General features: G+C 39.0%; 1 protein-coding gene across 3 annotated transcripts in view; it reads left to right on the forward strand.

The window, feature by feature from the left end:
• The window catches only part of C6H4orf22 (chromosome 6 C4orf22 homolog), a 710,136-nt gene extending 688,505 nt beyond the window's left edge, over positions 1–21,631 (forward strand). Inside the window, exon 6 of one of the 3 annotated variants that reach the window (XM_005681817.2) lies at positions 21,388–21,631. In XM_005681817.2, the coding sequence (XP_005681874.1) occupies positions 21,388–21,483 (96 nt within the window). In that variant the 3' untranslated portion in view covers positions 21,484–21,631. The remainder of the gene's footprint in view (positions 1–21,387) is intronic. The other 2 variants (XM_005681816.2, XM_005681815.3) reach the window with 2 other exon arrangements.

Below are 24,371 nucleotides of genomic sequence, written 5' to 3' on the forward strand. Positions count from 1 at the left end.
CTCCTCAGACAGCCATTTTTCTTTTTTCATTTCTTTTCCATGGGGATGGTCTTGATCCCTGTCTCCTGTATAATGTCATGAACCTCTGTCCATAGTTCATCAGGCACTCTGTCTATCAGATCTAGTCCCTTAAATCTATTTCTCACTTCCACTGTATTATCATAAGGGATTTGATTTAGGGCATGCCTGAATGGTCTAGTGGTTTTCCCTACTTTCTTCAATTTAAGTCTGAATTTGGTAATAAGAATTTCATGATCTGAGCCACTGCCAGCTCCTGGTCTTGTTTTTTTTTTTTTTTTTTTTTTTTGAGTGTATAGAGCTTCTCCATATTTGGCTGCAAAGAATATAATCAATCTGATTTTAGTGTTGACCATCTGGTGTTGTCCATGTGTAGAGTCTTGTCTTGTGTTGTTGAAAGAGGGTGTTTGCTATGACCAGTGTGCTCTCTTGGCAAAACTCTATTACCCTTTGCCCTGCTGTATTCTGTACTCCAAGACCAAATTTGCCTGTTACTCCAGGTGTTTCTTGACTTCCTACTTTTGCATTCCAGTCCCCTATAATGAAAAGGACATCTTTTAGGGGTGTTAGTTCTAAAAGGTCTTGTAGGTCTTCATAGAACCATTCAACTTCAGCTTCTTCAGCATTACTGGTTGGGGCATAGACTTGGATTACCATGATATTGAATGGTTAGCCTTGGAAATGAACAGAGATCATTCTGTCGTTTTTAAGATTTTATCCAAATACTGCATTTTGGGCTCTTTTGTTAACTATAATGGCCACTCCATTTCTTCTAAGATTCCTGCCCACAGTAGTAGATATAATGGTCATCTGAGTTAAATTCACCCATTCCTGTCCATTTTAGTTCACTGATTCCTAGAACGTCAACATTCACTCTTGCCGTCTCCTGTTTGATCACTTCTGATTTGCCTTGATTCATGGACCTAACATTCCAGGTTCCTCTGCAATATTGCTCTTTACAGCATCAGACCTTGCTTCTATCACCAGTCACATCCTCAACTGTGTATTGTTGCTTTGGCTCCATCCCTTCATTCTTTCTGGAGTTATTTCTCCACTGATCTTTAGTAGCATATCAGGCACTTAACGACCTGGGGAATTCCTCTTTCAGTATCCTATCATTTTGCCTTTTCATACTGTTCATAGGGTTCTCAAGGCAAGAATCTGAAGTGGTTTGCCATTCCATTTTCCAGTGGGCCACATTCTGTCTGACCTCTCCACCATGACCCGTCCATCTTGGGTGGCCCCACACGGTTAGTTTCATTGAGTTAGACAAGGTTGTGGTCCATGTGATCAGACTGACTCGGTTTCTGTGATTATGGTTTCAGTGTGTCTGCCCTCTGATGCCCTCTCGCAACACCTACTGTCTTACCTAGGTGTCTCTTACCTTGGACTTGGGGTATCTCTTCACGGATGCTCCAGCAAAGCACAGCTGCTGCTCCTTACCTTGGAAGAGTCACCCCTCTTGACCTTGAACATGGACTAGCTCCTCTCAGCCCTCCTGCGCCCGTGCAGCCACCACTCCTTGGATGTGGGGTAGCTCCTCTCGGCCACCACCTCTGATGTCAGACATGGGGTTGCTCCTCTCGGGCGCTGCCCCTGACCTCGGACTTAGGGTTGCTCCTCCCGGGCACCGCCCCTGACCTTAGACTTGGGGCAGTGGCTGAGAGGAGCTATCCCACGTCTGAAGTCAGGGGCAGTGGCCGAGATGAGCTACCTTAGACCACACTTGATGGGAAATAGGGAAATATGCCCAGGCTCTTGTGCAGGGAAATAACAGGATGCAAGTATGTTTTAAGGAGATTAGAGAGTGTAAATGAGGATAGGCTAGGGAGAAAGACTGGAGAAGATGAGACTATAACAATCAGAGAGAACTAGAACTAGGGGATGCACTGTAGTTAGAATGTTTCTGAGTTATGCTTTTTATACTGCAACTATCTGATCATCCAAGAAAAGAAAAAACTTAAAGAATATATCAGCATAGAAAAAGTGGTTGAGAAATGTCACTTTACTCCAACACTTAGGAAAGAGAAAGAGAGAGAGAGTTTTAATGCTGGATAAGAATAGAGAAAAAGATAAGCTGGGTGGATGTCATTTAAGTCATTCTGTCACCTCTTTATGCTTCCTTCCATCCTCCTCTTCCTGTGTTTACTGGCACAGTGAGGTATAAAAAGTGAATCAGAAAGTTGGCTTTCTTTCCCTAAAAAAGCTTACAGGTTAACTGGTGGGTGGGTGCAAAAATTTAATGTGCACAGAAATGCAAGCTGGAAAGTGACCTGAGAGGGGAAAAAATGCTCTAAGAACACAAAGGAGGCAGAGATTACTTTCAACCTAAAGCATTCAAAGGGCTTCCCTTATGGCTCAGCTGGTAAAGAATCTGCCTGGATTGTGGGAGACCTGGGTTGGATTCCTGGGTTGGGAAGATCCCCTGAAAAAGGGAAAGGCTACCCACTAATATTCTGGCCTGGAGAATTCCATGCACTGTATAGTCCATGGGGTTGCAGAGAGTCAGACACAGCTGAGTGACTTTCACTTCACAAGGCATTCAAAAACAAGTTAGTGAAAGAAATGGCATCTGAACCAGATTTTGAAAGATGGATGTGATGAAAACATGAGAACAAGAGCAGAAAGGGTGTTCTAGTAGGCAGGAACTTCACATAGAAAGGTGTGGAAGCACAGGGCATGAGGCTGCGTGAGAAGGGAGAGGAGCTCCTTTTGGCAAGAGTCATTCTCAGCATTGACCAGACATCAGAATCACCCAGAATGTTTTATAGTGTTTGATGCCTGGCCTCATCAGCAAAAACTGTAGTTTAATTGGTGTGGGTGGAAGGTCTGCCTGGACATCCTTTCTTTTTAAAAGTTCCCAGGTAAGTCTTAAGTGCAAACAGGGTTGAGACCAAGGTGCAGGAAGGAGAGAAATAGCAGAGAAGTTTTGGGAGAAACTTGAAGTCCAAGAGTGGAAGCCAAATCTAGTGAGTTTTTGCTGTTCTGTACAGTTCAACAAAAATCTGTACCATTTGTGTCAAGACTTATAATCAAAATTTCTGAGTATGAAAATGATTAAGCCATCCTGAAAGGAGGTTATTTTTCCGCTGGCTAAATTCCAATGGTGTGCAAAAAAAAAAAGAAAATCAGTTGTATGAAAAATAGGAAATTAGGGCTTCCCAGGTGGTGCTAGTGGAAAAGGACACACTTGCCAATGCAGGAGCCTGAAGAGACACAGCTTCAGTCCCTGGGTCAGGAAGATCCTCTGCAGAAGGAAATGGAAATCCACTGCAATATTCCTGCCTGGAGAATCACATGGACACAGGAGCCATGCGTGCTACAAACTATGGGGTCACAAAAGGTTGGACACGACTGAAGGCACTCAGCACGGCTGTCGCAAGGCTCCTTTCTGTCACTTTTCATTTTATGTCTAATAGAGTGTATTTAAATATAGTTGCTTGATAAATGGTTAATAACAAAACAAGCAAATAAACAAAAAAAATGCTAAACAATCTTAAAGATGTGTGGTTTTTATTAGACGTGTGTGTTTGTATGCTTAGTCACTCACTCGTGTCTGACTCCTTGAGACCCCATGGACTGTAACCTGCCAGGCTCCTCTGTCCATGGAATTCTGTAGGCAAGAATGCTGGAGTTGGTTGCCATTTCCTCCTCCAGGGGATCTTTCCAACACTGGGACCGAACACATGTCTCCTGTGTTTCCTGCACTGTAGGTAAGTTCTTTTCCCACTGAGGCACCCCAAATTAGACATAGTAAATAGAAATAAAAGACACTATTGTATCATAAACCTTTCTGGTTCACCCTAAGTGTCACTGAACTTGGAAGTCAAGTGTAACGCAGACTGAACTGATTTAGCAGATGTATTTCTTATCTCTTTACATATCGATACTCTTCGCTATGCAACAGGAGCTCCCCAATCCAGTCTCCTCTCTTGGAAAATCACAATTGTTCAAACATAAAAATGAGCTATGCTGGAATGCAAACTCTTGTCACAAGAGCTCTTCATCTACATCCAGTCCACAAGGACTTGTTTAGCAGCAATTTCCTCGACTTCCAGATAGCATTTCCCCTTCCTCTCTCCTCACACCAGCCAGTCAGGAGAGCCCTAGGCCTCATCCTCCTAGGGATTCAAACTGCATCTGTCTGTGGCAAGGCCCAGGAAACCCCATTAAAAAAAATATATATTTTACTGAAGCATGCTTGATTTACAATGTTGTATTAGTTTAGGGTGTATAAAAAAGTGATTCAGTCACACAAATATATATAGTTTTTTCTTTTTCACATTCTTTTCCTATACAGGTTATTTCAAAACACTGAATGTAATTCCCTTGGCTATACAATATGTCCTTGTTGTTTATCTATTTTATATACAATATGCACATATCTGTTACTCCCAAATTCCTAGTTTATCCCCCACCCCACCTTTCCTCTTTGGTAACCAAAGGTTTGTTTTATATGTCTGTGAGTCTATTTCTGTTTTGTAAATAAACATGTTTGTATCATTTTTTTTTTGTTTTATATTTCACATATAAGTGATATGATATTTGTCTTTGTCTGACTTACTTCACTTAATGTTATAATCACTAGGTCCATTCATATTGCTGCAAATGTCAATATTTCATTATTTTTATGGCCAAGTAATATTCTATTGTATATATGTATATACAACATATATATATATACAACATATATATATATATATATACACACAATATATATATACTTTGGCCACCTGATGCGAAGAACTGACTCATTGAAAAAGACCCTGATGCTGGGAAAGATTGAAGGCAGGAGGAGAAGGGAACAACAGAGGATGAGATGGTTGGATGTCATCACCAACTTGATGGACATGAGTTTGAGCAAGCTGGACAGTTGATGATGGACAGGGAGGCCTGGTGCGCTGCAGTCCATGGGGTCACAAAGAGAGGGACATGACTGAACTGACTGACATACATACCACATCTTCTGGATATTAAACTTGCTTCCATGTCTTAACTATTGTAAATAGTGCTGCAATGAACATTAGGGTACATATACCTTTTCCAGTTACAGTTTTTCCAGATATATGCCCAAGAGTATTTTCAAATGTCTCTTCTGGTGAGCTTAAAGATTAGCTGATTTGATAGAAGCTCTTTAGCAAAGTGATATTTTATTAGCTATTGTTTCAGTGCCAGCAAATTTGGAAAACGCAGCAGTGGCCACAGGACTGGAAAAGGTCAGTTTTCATTCCAGTCCCAAACAAAGGCAATGCCAAAGAATGCTCAAAGTACCACACAATTGCCCTCATCTCACACACTGGCAAAGTAATGCTCAAAATTCTCCAAGTCAGGCTTCAACAGTATGTGAACCATAAACTTCCAGATGTTCAAGCTGAATTTAGAAAAGGCAGAGGAACCAGAGATCAAATTGCCAACATCCGTCAGATCTTTGAAAACATGAGAGACTTCTAGAAAAATATCTACTTCTGCTTTATTGACTATTAAAGCCTTTGACTGTGTGGATCACAATGAACTGTGGAAAATTCTTCAAGAGATGGGAATACGAGACCACTTTACCTGCCTCCTGAGAAATCTTTATGCAGGTCAAGAAGCATCAGTTAGACCTGGACACGGAACAACAGACTGGTTTCACATCAGGATAGGAGTACGTCAAGGTTGTATATTGTCACCCTGCTTATTTAACTTATATGCAGAGGACATCATGAGAAATGCTGTACTGGATGAAGCACAAGCTAGAATCAAGATTGCCAGGAAAAATATCAATAACCTCAAATATGCAGATGACACCACCCTTATGGCAGAGAGTGAAGAAAAGCTAAAGGGCCTCTTGATGAAAGTGAAAGAGGAGAGTGAAAAAGTGGCTTAAAACTCAGCATTCAGAAAACTAAGATCATGGCATCTGGTCCCATCACTTCATGGCAAATAGATGGAGAAACAATGGAAACAGTGACAGACTATTTTTTGAGGTTCCAAAATCACTGTAGATGGTGGGTGCAGCCATGAAATTAAAAGACACCTGCTCCTTGGAAGAAAAGTTATGACCAACCTAGACAGCATATTAAAAAGCAGAGACATTACTTTGCTAACAAAGGTCCATTTAGTCAAAGCCATGATTTTTAGCATGTATGGATATGAGAGTTGGACTATAAAGAATGTTGAGTGCCGAAGAATTGATGCTTTTGAAATGTGGTGTTGGAGAAGACTCTTGTGAGTCCCTTGGACTGCAGGAAGATCCAGCCAGTTAATCCTAAAGGAGGTCAGTCCTGGGTGTTCTTTGAAAGGAAGGATGCTAAAGCTGAAAATCCAATACTTTGGCCACCTAATGTGAAGAACTGACTCACTGGAAAAGACCCTGATGCTGGGAAAGATTGACAGTGGGAGGAGAAGGGGACGACAGAGGATGAGATGGCTGGATGGCATCACTGACTCAATGGTCATAAGTTTGAGTAAACTCCAATTGTTGGTGATGGACAGGGAGGCCTGGTGCTGTGGTGCAGTCCATGGGGTCACAAATAGTCAAACACGACTGAGCAACTGAACTTGACTGAACTCATTGTTTCACTATGCAGGGAACATAAGAGACACAGGTTTAGTCCTTGTGTTGGGAAGATCCCCTGGAGGAGGCAAGTCCATAGGGTCACAAAGAGTTGGACACTACTGAAGCAACTTAGCATGCACACACCTTTTCATATGCCCATAAGGTCATCAAACTTCATTCTTCTAAAGCAAGCTATAAGTCAATAGTCTTAACTTTATGTAGTCTAAACTACACATTTCTGAGATCGTGCGAACCAACTAGAAAGTACAGACCAAACACCAAAGGCTTCTGGATTAACTCCCACCACAATACCAATGACCTCAATAGATACTTCCATTGATAAATTGCAGCTATTTTTCCTTCCTTACTTGGATCATGATAGAATGAGGATGATGATACCCATTCTTGCTATCATGGCCTCACCAAGAATCATTTTGTCAGGCAGGTCAGTCCAGAGGCTCACAAGAAACATATGTGACAAAGACTTATGAACCATACACAGAAACGTGGGGCGGAAGTCATTTGCGGTCGATTTGCCATTGTATCTCCAGCGCTAGTGTATGGTAGGTGCTTAGTAAACATCTGTAGAATGAATAAACTGAATATTAAATATTCGCTAAAGAATAGGAAGGCCAAAAATAATCCTGGAAACTTTTGAGGTTAACTTTAAAATATTTTAGGATCTTAGACACTCGAAACATATGTAGTGCTAATGCTATTTTTAGTTGAAAATGGCCTGAGTAATTGACTCTGGTACTTTTCTCTCCTTGGTAGGTGAGTTAACCCTGGGGTCCTCTCCTGCTTTGGAGTGCTGATGCTAGGTGTCCAGGGCAAGGGCAAGGTGTTAGGTACTTGGTATTTTATTATGTTTAAAAAGTATATGTATAGTCATTATTGTCTGATACAGATGCCAAAAAACACACAAAAAAAGAAAGTCAAATTTTACTTTTATTTTTCTACAAGCGAAAGAATATCTAAGTGAACAAGGTTTAAAATGTAAAATTACTTCCAATGTCAACATATGTTTCTGTTTTGCGGGGGAGTGACTTGTTTGTTTGCTTAATCTAGAGGAGCATTGCCGCAATACCTCCTTACAGTTCCTGTCCCTCTGCTCCACTCCTCCCAAGCCACCCTCCACCCAAACACTTGCTATATTAGTAGGAAAGGTGTTAATTGCCTCCTAATGCTGCCTCCCAATTCACTGACTCTGTTAAAATCAGATGGAGCCTGTCATAGGCTGGAAAATTCTCTTCTCAAAATGGGGGCCCCTAAGGTTCCTACATCCTTTGTGCAGATGGTTTGCATTTATTCTCTTGAAGCTCCACCCTCCCAGCGAAGGTCCTCAATTTTACAGGTTGTCTTTTTACAGGGCTCAGGTATATTTCCTCTCGGACATTTTTAAGGAAAACCCATACTGAGCAGAACAGGCTTAAGAGAAGCCATGACTTCCTGCTTGCAAGTCTCCAGCAGTGTTCCCTCACCTCCGCACAACCTTGAATTAATGGGGCAGGGGACACTTACTGAGTCACCAGCACCACTTTTTTGGCTTCTGGGTTTTCCTCAGAGGCCTCTTGTAAGTACTGCTTTTTAACTGTGGCACAGTCGCAGTTATTTAGTAAAGCTGAGGCCTTGCCAGTTTTCTGGTTTTGCTGCCCAAATTACTGAATGTTTGGTTGATTATAGCCCTAAAACACCCACATACTCAGAAGCTTTTGAATGTTTTCTCCCCTTGGGCAATCACCTGGTATACCTGAACTGAAAGTCTACCACATATAAATTAAGTATTTACTTAACAAACTGCTGCTAAAATCAATGGCCTTGAGGAATACATTAAAAATTACACAACAGAGATTAGCTTTTATGAATTAAAACTCTTAAAACTTAAATGCTATGCCCTCTTTCTGACCTGGAAAACTGATTTTAATTTTATATGCAGTATTATGAAACAATCCCTAGAGATAAGTACATTGTTGTTAAGTCCAATATATGAAAGAACTCATATACAAGGTGTGGCAAAGAAAAGGTGAGCTGGAACAAAGAAAAAAATTAAATATGTAATTTAAAATTATATATATATATATATATATATCAATGCTTAGTAATGAAAGTGTGAATGACAACCCTTCACCATCCAAGTTTTATTATCTTCAGTGAAAATAAAAGTATATATTTATACTGCAGTGAAAAGAAAGTATATAATAAAACATACATGACAAAGAAAATTTGCTGTGTTAAGCTTCTGATTAGAAGAACAGCCTAATCAAACATTATGCCAAAAGTCAGTTCAGTTCAGTTGCTCAGTCATGTCCAGTTCTCTGCGACCCCATGAACCTCAGCACGCCAGGCCTCCCTGTCCATCACCAACTCCTGGAGTTCACTGAAACCCATGTCCATTGAGTCGGTGATGCCATCCAACCATCTCATCCTCTGTTGTCCCCTTCACCTCCTGCCCTCAATCTTTTCCAGCATCAGGGTCTCTTCAAATGAGCCAAAAGTAAGACCAAAAGAGAAGTGAGAATGGAGAAATTTGAGGAAGACTGCTTTTAGCCCGAATTCATGCTCTCTTTTTTTACAAAATGTGTTACAAATCAGTACAAGGACTATGGGAAAGAATGGAACATTACCTTTCCTAGCTGAATGAAAAGATTTAAATAGGAACAAAATAGTTGTTTCCTTCATGGTTTCAAAGACCTGATAACTAATGTCAGAGAGGCAGGTGCTAGAAACACAGGAGTCAGGCATAGTCTCTGTTGGTCAAGACCACAGTTAAGGAATTACTCTTTATTCAAAGAGAGCATGATTTCTTCTCAGTCTTAACAGCTAAACAAGTAGTCAAGTCTCATGACTATTTAACAATTCGCCACCCCATTAGATGCCTACAGTTTCTGAGGCACTGAAATCCCAAAGCAGGTTGAGGGATACTGAAATATGTTGGAACATGGAACACGATAGCATGAATGGTGATCAAGCCTCCTGGCAAGGGAGAAAACTCCCATGCTGATAACCTCTAAATGGTTATTGCTAGTTGGGAGAGCTTCAGCATACATATTAGTGGCCTTGATAATGTATATTGCCTCCAAAAGCTGGAGCAAGAGTAAAACAATCATGATAAGACAAAGAAATAAATGGCAGCCCCCAACTTGGTAACACAGAACACTACCTCACAAGCACATGAGGCTGCTCCAGAGACTAGACTCTTAACCTTTTAGGAAACACAACTTATTTTAGCCGCTTATTTTAAAACTCTGACACATTTTATAGATTTGCTCAGAAAAGAAAATGCACACGTGCTGGCATACACAGAGTAACATAAAAATATTTTAGGATATTCAGAAACCTGCCTAAGCCTTTTAATGAATTCCACTTGAAACCTGAGGACCTAGGACTCTCCAAAATGCCCAAGAGCAGTTCAAATGATCTAGAAAAAGAACAGGACAAGTGGGAAAGGCTGGAGAACACCTCCTAGGACTCAGGCAGAGAAAAGCTGTTTAAGAGGGGCAATAGGGAAAATGAGTTGGAGTTAAACTTTTATCAGCTTTGTGATTAGGGTAAATTCCTTAACTCCTCTGGACCACTTCTCTACCTCCGTTTTCTCATTTGTTAAATCTGTTTAAAAAAAAAAACTATTTTACACAAGGTTGTTGTGATGATTAAATGAGAGAATGTGTTTAACATGCTACTGAATTGGGCTGGGTAAACAGATATTGCTTCCTGGTGTTGTACCAACTTAGAAAAGTGAAGGGTTGTTAAAAAGTAGTTATTGTTAAAACTAGTAAAAGTAGTAGTTGTTAAAAAGTAAAAAGCTAATTGCAGTAGATAAAAAGTGGAAATAATCCCTATGTCCATGACTGACAGCAATAATTAAATAATTTATGATACATCATAGCAGTGAAGTAATATTGTTGTTATTGTTGTTTAGTCACTAGGTCATGTCCAACTGTTTTGTGACCCATGGACTGTAACCCACCAGGCTCCTCTGTCCATGGGATTTCCCAGGTAGAAGTCCTGGAGTAGGTTGCCATTTCTTCCCCCAGGGGATCTTCCCAACACAAGAATCAAACCTGCATCTCCTGCAATGGTAGGCAGATTCTTTACCACTGACCCACCAAGGAAAGTGAAAGTCGCTCAGTCGTGTCCAACTCTTTGCCACCCTGTGAACTATGCAGTCCATGGAATTCTCTGGGCCAAAATACTGGAGTGGGTAGCCTTTCCCTTCTCCATGGGATCTTCCCAACCAAGGGATCAAACCCAGACCTCCTGCATTGCAGACAGATTCTTTACCAGCTGAGCCACCAGGGAAGACCTAGCTAAAAATGAGTTAAAGCTATGTGTACTGAATTTGTTGTGTTAGTGTGGATAGATGTTTGTTTACACTATCAAATGGAAAAATCAAGCCGTGAAACAGTGTAAATAATGTTCTATCCTATAGGGGCTTCACTGCTGACTCAGAGGTAAATAATCTGCCTGCAATTCGGGAGACCCAGGTTTGATCCCTGGGTTGAGAAGATTCCCTGGAGAAGGGAAAGGCTACCCACTCCAGTATTCTTGCCTGGAAAATTTCATGGACAGAGGAGCCTGGTGGGCTACAGTCCTCAGGGTGCAAAGGGTCAGACATGACTGAGCAACTAACACTTCACTCTATCCTATAAAGCACTGGTCTTTCATATAAGAATTTCCCACTCATGGACACTTAGGTTGGTTTCTGTTTTTCTACCTAGGTTTAAACAACAACTCTCTATAACCAGGTTTCTGATTTTTTTTCTTTAAGATGGACTCCTAAAAAGGAAATTGCTTAGTCAAAAGATACATACATTGTAAAACTTTAGAAAGATATTGTCAAATCACTTTGCAGTTAGACCATATTAATTTACAGTTATACCTGAACTGTTTAAAACTGCCAAAAGCCATGCTCTATTTTGCATACTTTTGAAACTTTGTTAATCTTATAGTTAAAATTTATTAGAGGTCACTTTAATTTTCACTTTAGATTGTTGTCAGGAGTGAACATTTCTTTCACATGCATGTTAGTATACTATATTTCTTCTCCTGTATTAGTTATTGCCCTCTACACAACTTTCTATGGAGTTTGAGCAGTTTTTTAAAATTAAATTTAAAGTATTCTATATATAAAAGGTAGAAAACCTTTGGCTGTCATATTTTAAAGATGCATTACAATTTAGATGTCTATCTTAACATTTATAATGTTTTTGGCATATAAATTTTAAATTTCTGTATAGTCCAAACTATTGTCCCATTCTGATTTCTTCCCATTGTTACTATGTTCAAAAAGATTCCCATACTAAGACTGGGCAATATTTTACTGAGAGTTTCTTTTATACAAAGTTTTTTGTTTCCTTTACACATTAAAATCTACAATTTTTCTTGGGTTTTATAGAATAAGGTTAGAGTCTTTTTACTTTGTTTAGTCAATTATTCTTTTTCAGTAATTTTTAATAGGTGATCTTATCCCAATATCTTATTTTACTTGTATTTATATTTGGCTTGGAGTCCCATCTCTCCTAGGACCTAATAGTGACTTCAGGCAGAAGTCTTTTATTAATAGCAACTCCTTACATGCTGTGAATTTGAATTCAGTTTTCGAAGTGCTACATTTCCTCAACCAACTGCAATGTTTGTCGTTGTTACTGTATATATGAGATTATTTCTAGCACTCTTGTTATCTACTGTTAAGGAACAATTTTTAAAAGAAAGTAGAATCACGATTCTCAGGTAGAATGTGTATGTATTTTTTACTAAACTGAATGTGTCAAAGATTTTTAACTCATTAATTAGTGACAAACTGGTAGCTATTAATGTTGACGCCAAGAAAAATTCACCGCAGAGGCATATAATGGGAATAAGAAATTCTGAAATGACTTTACAACTAGATGCACAATTGGTCTACTAAAATCAATGCAAAAGTTAGTTGCAGTCTACCAAGTACAACTGTCTTGCATTTATACAGATGCAAGTATTTAAATCATTATGTGACTTTGAAAACTTACAGAGTTGTAATATCAAAGATGAGAAAATCTAAATGAGCATTCAAGATAGCCACTATTTGATGTGTAACTCTCAAAGCCTCTTACAATTTTCCCTGAGAGCCTCCTCTCCTCTTTATCATAATAATTTCAAAGAAAGATTATTCTTATAAGTTAAAGCTGCTCTCATTAGATTTGTCTGATTTTTTACATAGATGCAACAAAGGGTTTATTTTGGGCACCTTAAGCTGCCCATGTAAACTCTAAATCCATATAATTTTGAACAAAAACTAAATTAAATTGGGTTTGGAAATTTTCACAAGAAATCTCAAATTGGATTTTTAAAATCCTCTATTATTTATTGACCTGAGGCTAGGAAACCAAGCCCAAGGAATGCTCTCCACCATATTTCCCCTGAAATACCTATAAATTTGTGTAAACTCTTCACTGCTGCTGCTGCTGCTGCTGCTGCTAAGTCACTTCAGTCATGTCCGACTCTCTGCGACGCCATAGATGGCAGCCAACCAGACTCCTCCGTCCCTGGGATTCTCCAGGCAAGAACACTGGAGTGGGTTGCCATTTCCTTCTCCAGTGCATGCATGCATGCTAAGTCCCTTCAGTCGTGTCCGACTCTGTGCGACCCCGCGGACAGCCACCCACCAGGCCCCTCTGTCCACAGCATTCTTCAGGCAAGAATACTGGGGTGGGTTGCCATTTCCTTCTCCACCTCTGTTCACTAGGTCTCCCAAATATTTTAAAGTTAGTTACATAGAGTGTGTTTCCTAGCTGGCACTAGTGGTAATGGGCTTCCCTCATGGCTCAGCTGGTAAAGAATCCACCTGCAATGCGAAAGACCCGGTTTCGATCCCTGGAGAAGGGAAAGGCTACCCACTCCAGTATTCTGGCCCAGAGAATTCCATGGACTGTATAGTCCATGGGGTGGCAAAGAGTTGGACACAACTGAGTGACTTTCACTTCACCAGTGGTAAAAATTCTGCCTGCTTATGCAGGAGACAAAAGAGACGCGGGCTCAATCCATGGGTCGGGAATATCTCCTGGAGGAGGAAGTGGCAACCTGCTCCAGTATTCTGTCCTGAAAAATTCCATGACAGCGGAGCCTGGCAGACTGCAGTCCATGGGGTCACAAGGCATTGGACACGAATGAGCAACTGAGCAAGCATATAATATACAATGTTCTTGGACTTTTTAAGTCAAGGAATATGCCAGCACTTTATAGGCATTGCTTCCACTCAAGTATGACATTCTAGGCAAAGCTTTGGTTTTTCAATTTGTACAATTATGTTATGTACAATTATAGATGACAGAGCCTTAGTGAACCTAGGCAAATAACTAAATGGCCATGGAAAGAAAGGAGACAATATAATTTTCTGAATCTTAGAGGAATAAGTGGGTTTCCCTTGTGGCTCAACTGGTATAGAATCTGCCTGCAATGCAGGAGACCTGGGTTTGATCCCTAGGTTAGGAAGGTCCCCTGGAGAAGGAAAAAGCTACCCACTCTAGTATTCTGGCCTGGAGAATTCCATGGACTGTATAGTCCATGGGGTTGCAAAGAGTCAGACATGACTGAGGAATAAGTGGGAATCAGCTATCATTTTAAAATCATTTTAAAATGTTTGGCTTCATTTTATAAAAACAGACTTTACTAAATTGTATGTGTTACATATTACTTAACGAAAAGGAGATAGGGTGATTCTTAGATATCTGAAAATAGAACATTAAATAATATCAACAATATTCCAGACAAATAGCCACAGCAAAATTTCTCTTAAGAGTTTATTCAGCCCAGTTATAACTGATTCCTGCTCCAGTGGATCTTTGGTTAGCTGTCCTATGCCGTCCTCTCTTTTGGCCAAAGCAGAACCTGGAAATCCTGACTCAGTCCATTGGTGGTGCAGATTGAAAGCCGTCTAATCTATGTGAGCTCAGCTTTGAAGTGTCAGTAATTAACGTACCTGATACAGTTCTTTTCTACAATATTTTGAGACTTTTCTTAGTTGAAGACATAGATTCTCACCTGTAACTATAAGAGACACTTCCGGGAAGCATCAGAGCAAAACAATACTATCTGTAGATAAGAGGGACTTAAAATAGGTGAGTGATTTATTACTGCTGCTGCTGCTGCTAAGTCACTTCAGTCGTGTCCGACTCTGTGAGACCCCATAGATAGCAGCCCATCAGGCTCCCCCCGTCCCTGGGATTCTCCAGGCAAGAACACTGAAGTGGGTTGCCATTTCCTTCTCCGATGCATGAAAGTGGAAAGTGAAAGTGAAGTTGCTCAGTTGTGTCCGACTCTTAGCGACCCCATGGACTGAAGCCCACCAGGCTCCTCCATCCATGGGATTTTCCAGGCAAGAGTACTGGAGTAGGGTGCAATTGCCTTCTCCAATTTATTACTAGTAATTTTCAAATGCGAGCAGTCTTATGAGAGTTCAGAATAAGAATAATGCAGAAAACAAAAAATGTTACTTCTCTCTGTGGCATTCAAAACAAATTCCCTGCCTCCTCTCCAACCCCAAATAAAGAAATATGATAAACCGTCTAAGGATAATGATTAAATTTATTTCAGAAGGAGTTTGTGAATGCTATAATTGATTCAGAAATGTGAATAAAAATTTTATAAAAGAAAAAATATTGAGATATGACATAAATAATCCTGATACAATTGTTTGTACCAGGAACATCAAGCAAGTGGCTTAGTAAGGTCTGCAGTAAGACCTAAACAATTGTACCTTTAAAACCAATAGTTGAAATGATGACACATAACGTTATGCTACTAGTGTCTATCATCAAGCTCAGCACCACCAGAACTCTACTACATAAAGGAAAATCTGGTGGTAATATTCCTAAGTGTTGGAATCAGTGTTCTCCCTGAGGGTAAAGCCATATTATAAGACAGCAAGTTCAATGACATAACTCCAGGGACTTCCCCCCAAAATTTTTGAAATATTTATGTTAATAACATTATACCTATACAAGTCTACCTCAGCAAGGCTGAACACCCCTTCTGATTTATTAATAGTAAATCTGCCCACAGAATTCTACAGAAAATTTTAGCTCTTTCTGGCAGCTCTCTTCAAAGGTGAAAAAATAAATCTTTGTGATTTTTTTCCAAGCCCTGTGGGAAATCTCAAAGATAGTTTCAGGTGTAAAATATAACTGGAAAGTTTAATTTTTTCTCTACTTAGGATTCAATTATAGGAAGGCAAAAATCAATTTAAAAAAATGTCAGAGGATATTTGAACACCTGATTAAGATAGGATCAGGATGCTGCAAAAACAACACCGAGTTAACTGTTTAAACATTTAAAACAATACAACATTAAATGACTATAAAGAACCTTAGCTCTTTATAAATTAGGATTTTTTGTTCCTTGCTTTTGTTTCTTATTTTTCTTTTTCTTAAACAATTAAGAATGTAATAAATTCAACATAAAGCACAAAAAATTATTCTTGTAAGACTTGAAATATTTACTACCGAGACAGTTACACAGATGGTTAAAAAAAATACCTTTTATATAGTAGGTAAAGAAATTAACCAGTAAGCAAGCCCATCAAGATAGGGCAAACTTAACTGAAATTTTAGCATGCCATTACTCTTTTCAGAATCAAGTACTATAAACCAAAGCAAGTAAAATTTACTTCCAAATTTTGTCCTCCATTTTCCTTTGTCACGTCACAGCAATTCTCAGATCCATGAACTCAAAATAATTTATATATATATATATATATACACTAAGATGTTATTTCTGTTAACATTTCAAAATGTATTCATCATAGCTATGGTCAAATGAATCACTATTTTAAATTTTCTCAATTTCCACTTCCAATATAGTAAATATTGACAGTTATAACTCACATAAAAATTCTTTGTGGTTCTCAGTAATTCTTGAGATTTTACAGGAGTTCTGAGATATAACAGAAGAGGAAAAAAGCCTGGAAAACACTTGCATATGTATTATGTAGTTATTTATATATAATTATATCAGTATATTATGTAGTTATTTATATATAATTATATCAGTATGCAGTGTAATTGTATAACCATATACAAATTATAAATATATAGAAATTGTATAAATTATATTTATAAATATATACATAATAGCTGCTGCTAAGTCGCCTCAGTCATGTCCGACTCTGTGCGACCCCATAGACGGCAGCCCACCAGGCTCCTCTGTCCCTGGGATTCTCCAGGCAAGAACACTGGAGTGGGTTGCCATTTTCTTCTCCAATGCATGAAAGTGAAAAGTGAAAGTGAAGTCACTCAGTCATGTCCGACTGTTCACAATCCCATGGACTACAGCCTACCAGTCTCCTCCATCCATTGGATTTTCCAGGCAAGGATACTGGAGTGGGGTGCCATTGCCTTCTCTGACATGATAGCTACATAAGTCTATAAATTATATATAAAATTATATATACAATTAATACTATATATATGTGTGCTAAATCACTTTCAGTCTTGTCCAACATTTTGTGACTCTATGGACTGTAGCTCTCTAGGCGCCTCTGTCCATGGGGTTCTCCAGCCAAGAATACTGTAGTGGGTTGCCATTTCCTTCTCCAGAGGATCTTCCTGACCCAGGGATCCTCATGCCTCCTGCATTGGCAGGTGAGTTCTTTACAACTAGTGCCACCCAGGAAGCCTAATACTATATATATTATTACTCTGCTGTGCTGTGCTTAGTTGCTCAGTTGTGTCTGAGTCTTTGCAACCCCCTGGACTTAGCCCTCCATGCTCCTCTGTCCATGGGGATTCTCCAGGCAAGAATACTGGAGTGGGTTGCTGTGCCCTCCTCCAGAGGATCTTCCCAGAAGTGAGCCGGGACTTCCTACATTGTAGGCGGATTCTTTACCAGCTGAGCTACCAGTGAGTGAGTGAGTGAGTGAGTGAGTGAAAGTCGCTCAGTCGTGTCTGACTCTTCGCGACCCCATGAACCGTATAGTTCATGGAATTCTCCAGGCCAGAATACTGGAGTGGGTAGCCTTTCCCTTCTCCACAGGATCTTCCCAATCCAGGGATCGAACCCATGTCTTCCGCATTGCAGGCAGATTCTTTACCAGCTGAGCCACAAGGTAAGCCCGAGCTACCAGAGAAGGCCCTATATACTATATATATAATTACTACTATCTAGTACTATATTAATATATATACATATATATAGATATATACTGCTACATATACTGTTATAAAACCTCCACTATAAATGGAAAGGAAATCTAAAAAGGAGTGGATATATATGTATCCATATGTACACATATGACTGATTCACTTTGCTGTACAGCAAGAAACTAACACAGAATTTTAAAGCAGCTATATTCCAATAAGAATTAATTGAAAAAAAATACACCACTCTAGGATAAGACTATCTTCTCTTTGAAACACAAAGCAAAAAGACTGTGGTATTAGCCTATCCCTGTTGCTTGAGATGGGGCTTCCCAGTTGGCTCAGTGGTAAAAAATCCACCTGCCAATGCAGGAGATGCGAATTCAATCCCTGGGTAGAGAAAATCCTCTGGAAAATGAAATGGCATCCTATTCCAGTATTCTTGACTGAGAAATCCCATGGACAGAGGAGCCTAGTGGGCTATAGTTCACAAGATTGCAAAATAGTCGGACAAGACTCAGTGACTAAACAATAACAACATTGCTTATGATGATGTCTTCCCAACCATTCATATTAATTATGATTTTTCAACCAAAGTAACTCTATTTCATGGAGAAAATTAGAGGTAGATAACTAAGAATTCCTTTCTTCCAAAGGCATTTTAACAGACAAGAGAAGTTTATGTTGCATCTTTGTATGCTGCTGCTGCTAAGTCATGTCAGTCGTGTCCGACTCTGTGCGACCCCATAGACGGCAGTCCACCAAGGCTCCTCCATCTCTGGGATTCTTCAGGCAAAAATACTAGAGTGGGTTGCCATTTTCTTTTCCAATGCATGAAAGTGAAAAGTGAAAGTGAAGTCGCTCAGTCGTGTCTGACTCTTCGGGACCCCAAGGACTGTAGCCCACCAGGCTCCTCCGCCCATGGGATTCTCCAGGCAAGAGTACTGGAGTGGGTGGCCATTGCCTTCTTTGCATCTTTGTATAGCCACACACATATCTTTTTAAAGAGAAAAAATGAACATGTTCACTAACACGACCCAAAATAGGAACTTTTCATTGGCTATAAGCAAAAGTACATAAACTTAAAGTTAAGTTTAATAATTAGGCATCAAATTTTCAGTATTCTATCATGATTAGAAGCTTCCTGGATATCACATGAATATACTTTATGCTATTTAATCTAATAGCTATCTAAGTTTTTATGTTAAAAGATCTGAGTAATTATATTCAAGTTGACAGTAAAAAACAAAATTACTGATGAAATAAAGTTGTCAGAATAATGATTTTGTTGAATATGGATTTCTTATTATATTACAGATTGTATCAGAGTAGTGTTAGCTTATTTTATTAGTATGCATCAATAAGCTTAAGAAAAGCAAACACAAGTACAGTAGAATAAAGTATATGTTTATGTTATACCTAACATCAATAAATCAGAGGAAAAGCTATTTGTGTTAAAAAATTATTACACTACTCTGATTTGCCAAATATTTATCTCAATTGTATGACCTTAAAATTTTAAATCATTTCTATGAGAATATTCTTTAAGCATAGCACATTAAAATTATCCAAAGTCTGGATTTCCCTGGCAGTCCAGTGGTTAAGATTCAGCACTCCCAACACAGGGGACATAGGTTTGATCCCTGGTTGGGGAAAATTCTCATGTTGCATGAACAAACAGAAAAGAAAAAAAAACAAAAAAAAGTATCAAAACTTTTAATTACCACATTTTCCTGGAATTTTATAAATATTTGACTTACATAAGAACTTATTTACATAAGAGCTCTACAGGACAATCAGAACAGAGTTTCTTTAATTTAGGAGATTTCTTAATCTAATTTATTAATTTTCCCCAGAGATAGAAAAATACTATGTACTCATACATAAAGATGCAAAGGTCTTTCTGAATTCTAAACATATATACACACAGACACATAGGGATCTTGTAGCTTCAAGTCTAAATATAACCACAACTCAAGAGTAAACTCAAAAAAGTAATCTGCCCATATATAAAAAAAGTTGTCCTCTTTCCTAATGGGCATGAGATTCTTAATTTCTTCGAAGAAGACAAGTAGACAAATAAAGAAAAAAAAATAACAAATCAGATTTTCTTTTGTTTCTTACTCAAAAAAAGAATAAATCTCAGTAATCTATTCATCTATTTATAGAAAGCGCAAAGGTTAAGCCATAAAATCAAGTTCCAAATCACAGTTATCACCAAGGGGGAATAATTTATTCACTGTAAAGTTTCCATAAGCAAAAACAAAATACAAACATAGTAAAAAGGGAAACATGTGAAGAAACAGAGGATCAACAAAGTTAAAGTTCTGTTGCTACTAGGGATTTACCAATGGAAACCAAGAAATAAAGAGTTTAAGTCACCCAAGAGAGACACACTGCAGCTACTCAAGCTATTCGACTGTCAGGTGAATCCACTCTGCATCAAATTGGAATCTCCAAAATATTGACAAGATAGTGTTTCTAAAAAGAATATAATTGTGACTCTCATACTGATGTAAAATGAATGTGTCAAAACTTTTGTTTATTCATAAATTATGCAATGAACAAGTAAGATGTTGTAAGCAGTTCACTGAAGAAGTCAAAACTCAGAACACATAAACAGAAAAAAGATTGAAATTAATTTACAAATTAATGTAAAACAGGTCTCAAGATGAAGCAATAATCAGTGGTGTGCCACTGAGCACAATTAGTTTGCATCTTTGTAGAGAATATTTTGCATTATTATCAGTTTTCTCCAACTAAATGAGTTATAAAATAGCACAAACATAGTATAAAACGTGGATGGGTAAGCCACTCAAGACACTCTTTGTTTTCCCCATTTCAAAATCTTTACAATTTTACTCATTCTTTCAACAGAAGATGGGTCTGATATATTCTTTCTCACTAGCACAAGAAATTGAATACCGGGGGGAAAAGGTAATATCAAAGCTTCTCTCTAGTCCCTGATCTAAATTCTTATCATCTCTTCTTACAAGAGAAGGAGAGAGAGCAAGTAACATTATGCATTCTTTTGTACATCAAATACAGGAAAGGCCCAATGACTAATATTAGATACTATCCGGCTCTTTTCAGATCTGTCTTCTCTCTTACCAGTACCCCATTAGTGAATACTTTCTCCCAGAGGGTCTCTCTGGGGGCCTTATAAGTATGGCAAAATATCTGTATAAAAGTAAAAGGACCAAATCTTTTTTTCACGGATTATAATGTAAAGGGGGAAAAATGTAAATCAAATAGCTATCAAACGAGTAAGAAGCTATTCGTGAAACCCACCATGGACATGTAGTTAGTTCCACGAGTCTGAACCAATTCCAAATCTGAGACATTTTTATTTAACAAACTTGAAATCAAGATAGGGTTCTTTTGAACTTACTACCCTGCAATCACCTGTGTGTGCAGAGCCCTTCTGTGGAAATTCTGCAGAGTTAGTGACCCGTGGGGTTCAGCGGAATCTAGACAAGTATGAACCTGCGACACTGCTTTGATCCTAGATATTTTCAGTAATGTCACCACCAGGGCCTCAGAGCTCCTGATTGGAATTATCACCACTCCTGGGAAAAGAATCTGGGGGGAAACTTGGATATGTTTCCATGGATACAACTTTCTTAGTTCTATTTGCTACAACACTGAAGCAAGAAGAAAATTCATTTAATGTGAATTATGTGCATGGACTGACCTGACTAACAATATGATTGTGTATTTTAGGCTCAACCTGGTGACAACTCTACTAGAAGCCCGATCGTAACAGAGCTCTACACACAAGCTGTCATTTTTGACCACGTTTCCAGAAGAAAGACTTAACTACAAGCATGGTAGATAGTTCCCTCCCTAATGGTTTGCTAAATGTAAATGACTCCTATAACCAGAAGCAAATCAGAATAATAAGTGAGTCCAGTAGCTATAAGGCAAATCAGAATAATAAAAGTTGATAAAGAAATTAGAGAGGAAATCATGATCTTTTTTTTTTTTTTTTTGGAAATTATGATCTTGACTGTCTTTCTGTGGTACTAATATTGTCTTAATCTGCTTTGAGGTTTTTCTAATTTTTTCCCCCTAAACACTGAAGCTGATTGCAGTAATCCATGGGAGAAAATCTTATTGCTTCTTCAAAGATAAAGTAATTAGTGACTTACATTGTACCTCAGATTTTCCACGTTTCCAAATGTCCAAAAATGTTCTAAGTTAGGCAGTTCTAAGTTGGCCAGAGTTAGGCAAAGCCTTATGCTACATGGCAGTGCTATCTCCTAAAATCATTGAATTTGCTGTTAGTCACTCAGCTATGTCCTCATGGACTGTAGCCCGCTGGGCTCCTCTGTCCATGGAATTTTCCAGGCAAGAATACTGGAGTGGGTAGCCATTCCTTTCTCCAGGAATCTTCCTGACCCAAGGATCAAACCCAGGTCTCCTACATTGCAGGCAGATTCTTTACCATCTGACATAAGAGGTTGGAAGACTGTCCAAAGGTTTTTAAGGTTTTCATTAGCACTACATGAGTAAATTGGAGAAGGAAATGGCAACCCACTCCAATATTCTTGCCTGGAGAATCTCATGGACAGAGGAGCTTGGCGGGCTACAATCCATGGGGTCACAAAGAGTCAGACACAACTGAGTGACTAACACACACACATGAATAAATATGATCTTAAGTATCTCGTGAGTTGATGTGTAAAATGATTGAAGTGTTTAATATGTTCATGTGCCTAGACAATATGAACTTCATGACAATAAAGCTGAGAAAATGAAATCTAAAGGAAACCAGAGATTTTAGAGAAATGAGGACCTCATAAGAGTGAAGAACGCATTTTCCTAATATGCCCCTGCAGGTGACTTTTGGGCAGAAAAGATATTCAGAGGCCATTTGTGATTTTAGATTAATATTTGGCTCCCCTTCTGGGGCTTCCCAGGTAGCACAGTGATAAAGAATCCTCCTGCCAATGCAGGAGATGCAGGAAATGTGGGTTCAATCCCTGGGCCAGGAAGACCCCTGGAGTAGGAGATGGCAACTCACTCCAGTGTTCCTGCCTGGAAAATTCCATGGCAGAGAAGCCTGGTGGACTATATAGCCCATGGGGTCACAAAGAGTCAGACGTGCCTAAGCACACATGCTACTTCGTCTCCTTCCCATTGCCTTCATTCCCTTTCTAAGCAATCCATTTCTAAGGCAATTAGGTGGAGCCCAGCAAGGCTCAGTGTCAGGGCTGGGGTGGGGGAGCCCAGAGTACGGTGTCCCAAGTTCCAATGCAGTGAGCAGGATGTATTCATGGAGGAAGTGATAGTCTGGCTCAAGGTTTCAGATCCCAGTGTGGAATAGTAGAGTGGTGTGAAATTAGAATTGGATGTATTTATTGCTTGTAGACTTTTGTTTTTTGTTTTTTTTTCTTTTTTTAAGATTTAAAATTTTTTATTTTTTATTTTTTTTTAAATTTTAAAATCTTTAATTCTTACATGCATTCCCAAACATGAACCCCCCTCCCACCTCCCTCCCCATAACATCTCTCTGGGTCATCCCCATGCACCAGCTCCAAGCATGCTGTATCCTGCATCAGACATAGACTGGCGATTCAATTCTTACATGATAGTATACATGTTAGAATGTCATGCTCCCAAATCATCCCAACCTCTCCCTCTCCCTCTGAGTCCAAAATTCCATTATACACATCTGTGTCTCTTTCCCTGTCTTGCATACAGGGTCGTCATTGCCATCTTCCTAAATTCCATATATATGTGTTAGTATACTGTATTGGTGTTTTTCTTTCTGGCTTACTTCACCCTGTATAATCGGCTCCAGTTTCATCCATCTCATCAGAACTGATTCAAATGAATTCTTTTTAACGGCTGAGTAATACTCCATTGTGTATATGTACCACAGCTTTCTTATCCATTCATCTGCTGATGGACATCTAGGTTGTTTCCATGTCCTGGCTATTATAAACAGTGCTGCGATGAACATTGGGGTACATGTGTCTCTTTCAATTCTGGTTTCCTCGGTGTGTATGCCCAGCAGTGGGATTGCTGGGTCATAAGGTAGTTCTATTTGCAATTTTTTAAGGAATCTCCACACTGTTCTCCATAGTGGCTGTACTAGTTTGCATTCCCACCAACAGTGTAGGAGGGTTCCCTTTTCTCCACACCCTCTCCAGCATTTATTGCTTGCAGATTTTTGGATCGCAGCCATTCTGACTGGTGTGAAGTGGTACCTCATTGTGGTTTTGATTTGCATTTCTCTAATAATGAGTGATGTCGAGCATCTTTTCATGTGTTTGTTAGCCATCCGTATGTCTTCTTTGGAGAAATGTCTATTTAGTTCTTTGGCCCATTTTTTGATTGGGTCGTTTATTTTTCTGGAATTGAGCTGCAGAAGTTGTTTGTATATTTTTGAGATTAGTTGTTTGTCCGTTGCTTCATTTGCTATTATTTTCTCCCATTCAGAAGGCTGTCTTTTCACCTTGCTTATATTTTCCTTTGTTGTGCAGAAGCTTTTAATTTTAATCAGATCCCATTTGTTTATTTTTGCTTTTATTTCCAGAATTCTGGGAGGTGGATCATAGAGGATCCTGCTGTGATTTCTGTCTGAGAGTGTTTTGCCTATGTTCTCCTGTAGGAGTTTTATAGTTTCTGATCTTACATTTATATCTTTAATCCATTTTGAGTTTATTTTTGTGTGTGGTGTTAGAAAGTGATCTAGTTTC

Source organism: Capra hircus, chromosome 6 (genome assembly GCF_001704415.2).
Source record: "Capra hircus breed San Clemente chromosome 6, ASM170441v1, whole genome shotgun sequence".
Classification (NCBI taxonomy): domain Eukaryota; kingdom Metazoa; phylum Chordata; class Mammalia; order Artiodactyla; family Bovidae; genus Capra; species Capra hircus.